Source organism: Phoenix dactylifera, unplaced genomic scaffold (assembly GCF_009389715.1).
Source record: "Phoenix dactylifera cultivar Barhee BC4 unplaced genomic scaffold, palm_55x_up_171113_PBpolish2nd_filt_p 000908F, whole genome shotgun sequence".
In the NCBI taxonomy this organism is placed as follows: domain Eukaryota; kingdom Viridiplantae; phylum Streptophyta; class Magnoliopsida; order Arecales; family Arecaceae; genus Phoenix; species Phoenix dactylifera.
The window spans coordinates 114,897-118,763 of record NW_024068269.1 but is presented as its reverse complement, the minus strand read 5'-3'; the positions used below and the strand labels follow the sequence as shown (position 1 = coordinate 118,763).

Sequence of the window (3,867 nt, the reverse complement as noted above, 5' to 3'; positions counted from 1 at the left end):
AATAGATATAGATAAGTGACATCTTTATAATCTAAATTTATTTATAGTGAACCTAAATTTGCCTGAAATGGATCGTGCATTGGTTAGATTGACGGGTTGGTAAATTGCCACTTTAGTTCGGAGGTTCCAAGTGGCAAGCGCTTGAAAGTCGAAACCATACCCTAAACATAAAAATCTACTTTCCCGGTATTCCCACATACGAAACCCTAAAACCCCCCAATCCCAACCTTATCTCCATCTCCACCCCCCCCCCCCCCCCCCCCCCTCTTCTGCTCCAATGGCGACCATGAGCTCCTCCTCCCTCAAGGCCCAAATATTCTCCTCTACGAATCCTAGAATGGCCCCACGCCACACCCTCGTCCCCGCCCTCCGCCCCAACTCCTTTCTTCCCCCTCTCTCGTCCCACCACCGGCCAGCCTTCCGGTCAGGGCTGGCCCGGGCGATGGCGGCGGACAAAGAGTACTCCTCGAGGAGGAGCAGCAGCAGCGAGCCGAGAGAGACGATCCTGCTGCCTGGATGCGACTACAACCACTGGCTTATCGTCATGGAGTTTCCCAAGGACCCCACCCCCACCCGGGAGCAGATGATCGAGACCTACCTCAACACCCTCGCCACCGTTCTCGGAAGGTAAAGGGCTTTAAGATTTAAAAAGATCGAATCTTTGTGGAACAGGGATCCTCTTTCTGAAGATTTTTCAAGATTTCTGATGTCCGGCAACTTGATACATGGTAATTTCATATTTTGTTATCTTATTTTTATTTTTAATGAACTATGACCGTTTTCCTGAATGTCTTTCTTGGAATCATGATGATTGGTATCATTCTTGAAGTATTTATCTGTTCTGGTATCATTCTTTTTTTTTAAAGAGATAAATGGAAAAAAAATGCATCAATGTCTGAAAGGATAAAATAAGCATCAAATTAACAAAGTTGCCAAATGTGATAGCTAAAATTTACACTGTATTAATTTAACTCTGTGTCATTGTGATGAAATGAAATACAAGGATATTATAACAAGTGTTCATGCAAGCACACTAGTTTGTGGATACTTGAGCATATGTCCTGGCTAGTCAATGGAATTTCTGCTCATATGCTGGAGGTAGCCACGCACCCTTCACTCCAAACGCCAGTCAGGTGAGTGTTCAATGTGGTTGTGTGGCTATATTATTGACCACTCGATGTACCCTGATCAGGAAGATTATTTCGGACTCCAAATGTAGGATGATTAAGGACCACAAAGTAGTTTATATGCTATAACTTTCTTCTTGTAAGACCACCTTTCAGACTACATCAACAAGCTACTATTTTCCTAATTCCCTATTCCTCTATTTGAGAAAAGTATGCATGTAGGGGACGTCGTGTGAGAAACCAAAAGGTGAGATTATAATGTTTTATTTAGATTTTTAATTTGTATTTTTTTGAAGGTGAGATCAAAAGCTGGCAAAAAGAATAGGAAAAAGCTTGAGTACAATCATTATTCAGGATCTCGGTCATTTGTTGCAACAATGACTATACCGGTAATATGTTTTTGAGTATGTATTGGCTATATTTTTAGTGAACTGCCTGTGAAACAGTTTATGGGATAGTTTTGGCTATTGTAAAATAGACAATTTGCTGCAAGTAGATTTTTTATTCTAGTTTGCTGCAAGTATATTTTTGGAATCCTTTTATGCAAGTAGATTTGACAGTTATTCTAGTTTTCTTATTATGTAGTGGCTATATGCTAATCTAAATTACACTTTGCAGCCGGAGTTTAATGGTTGTGAAAACCTAGAATTTCCAGAATTCTATAAGCAAACTCATACCAAGAAGAACAAAGAGTGGATTGATCCTATTTGTGCCGTGAAACATGTAGGTATCTAAAATCTCAATAATCATTTAAATCAGTTTTTGTTTTTGCAAGTTTATATACATCTTACAAGTTTGGTGACAGAGTTCTTAAAGAAAAGAGTGAGAGATGGAGCGTGAGGAGCTGCGGAGGCAATTGGAGCAGGAGAGAAGAGAGCGTGAGGAGGAAAGAGAAGAGCGAGAGGAAGAACAGAAGCAAATTGCACATCTTACAAGTTTGGTGATAGAGTTCTAAAAGGAAAAGACTCAAACGCACAAGTCATCTATCCATCATGATGGGGCCATGTATTCAACTGGTGGTACAAATACTCGTTGGTATGTATTCTCATTTATATTACGTAGGTTATTTAGAGATTTTAACCAAATTAAGCGAAATGTCATTGTGAATTTATACTTGAATTTTAGTTTATTATTTTTCATATATGGTTATTGATTGTGTATTCTTTTTTGCTTTCTCAGATACATGGTGGAGTTATGAGCATATGAAATCTAGTTTTTGGTACATGGATAACTTTTGTTCAGATGATCATGGTGGAGTTGTTTACAAGCAGAATCAAGTTTTTGGTATAAGAATATTTTTTTCTACATGATGGTGGTTTGGATGAATAGCAAGATCAGATATTTTGGAATTTTTAATTTACATTTTGATGTATTTGGTGATGATTATCACCTTAACATATGGTATGGATGAAACATTATGATGTATGGTTAATAGGTATGCTTGACTTTAGACTTATAAATAATGATTTATAATGAATGATTATGGATTCTCCAACATTGTGTATACTTCTATTTGGATGAGCAAATGTATTGTGCAATATGGATATTGAATAGGCTGTGTTGGTTGTACAGGATTTGGAACGAGCCCAAAAATAAATATTAAGCTTATAATTTGAATTGTTAATTAAATACAGGTTAATACTTTCTGCCAAAAAATGTTTGTTGTCAATGCATTCCAATACATTCTACGACCAAACTATTGGTGGGAAAGATAGACATTTGGGTAGCGGAAGACAAACATTCCACGACCAACTATTTGGTCGGCGTTGAAATTAGCGACAACAGATTTAGTCGCTGAAATTTTCTTCGGCAACCAAACATTGGTCGTTGTTGGCGTACCTTAGGTGACTACACAATATTGGTCGCCAAAACCTTTCAGTGACTAGGGTTCGGCGACGAAGAGTATGCTAGTCGCGAAAAGGTTTCGGCGACCAAATATGGTTATTCAGCGACTAGAATCTTAGTCGCTGAATATGTATTTTCTTGTAGTGCCCCTAGATGAGGTATCTGCTAGCTCACTTCCTATTGAAGTGAGAATCCTTTTGAGCATTCTGTCCAGGTCCATCTTCCCTAAGACAGGGAGATTTGATTTTGTGAATGAGAGGGACTTAGCTATTATGTCCTATATCCTTCAGGACACCCCGATCAACTTCCTAAAGCTCATTTATAGGTATATGTGTGAGCCCCTAGATAGACCTAGGCTCTCACTCCCATACGGGATGTTATTCACTCTTCTTTTTAGGCAGTACGAGATTTCCATTCCTGAGAGGGAACCCTCTCGTGCCTTGCGATGGACTGATCGCTTATGTACGGGGACTATGCACAGGATGGGGTTTCGGAAGAGAGAAGGGATCTGGGTTAGGAAGTCCACTCTCACTGCTCAGACCACCAGACCATCACCCAGTCCTGAGCCAGATTCAGACTACCCAGACCTTCCAGACCATCCAGACCTCCCATCCACTCCTCCTGCTCCTACCACCTCTGCCGGACCTTCCTCCTCAGTTCCACCATCTATGGAGGTCCGTATTGATACAGAGCAGCTCCGGGAGCTACGGCAGGAGATCGTCCGAGATCTGAAGGACGAGCTGCTTCGGGAGATCCGCGGCTCGGTGCCTGCTCCCTCTTCTGCGCCCACTTCCTCTGCCCTGGTCCCTTCCTTGACAGCCGTGACTGACATGACGGCTCATGTACGGGAAGAGATCTACAATATCCGGAGTTTGGTCCAGGCCCAGTTCCATAG

General features: G+C 41.1%; 1 protein-coding gene and 1 long non-coding RNA gene across 3 annotated transcripts; both read left to right on the top strand.

The window, feature by feature from the left end:
- Positions 1-277: 277 nt before the first annotated feature.
- On the top strand, positions 278-631 carry LOC120107575 (multiple organellar RNA editing factor 9, chloroplastic-like). Its single transcript, XM_039120905.1, has one exon. The coding sequence runs from the start codon at positions 278-280 to the stop codon at positions 629-631; it is 354 nt and encodes a 117-aa protein (XP_038976833.1).
- Positions 632-635: 4 nt separating this feature from the next.
- On the top strand, positions 636-2,631 carry LOC120107576. Of its 2 annotated transcripts, XR_005509295.1 has the most exons (5): positions 636-728; positions 1,424-1,516; positions 1,746-1,850; positions 1,933-2,162; positions 2,307-2,631. It is a non-coding gene; the product is annotated as an uncharacterized LOC120107576 (long non-coding RNA). The 2 variants fall into 2 exon arrangements; XR_005509294.1 differs by lacking the exon at positions 636-728 and having other exon boundaries at positions 776-1,516.
- Positions 2,632-3,867: the final 1,236 nt, after the last annotated feature.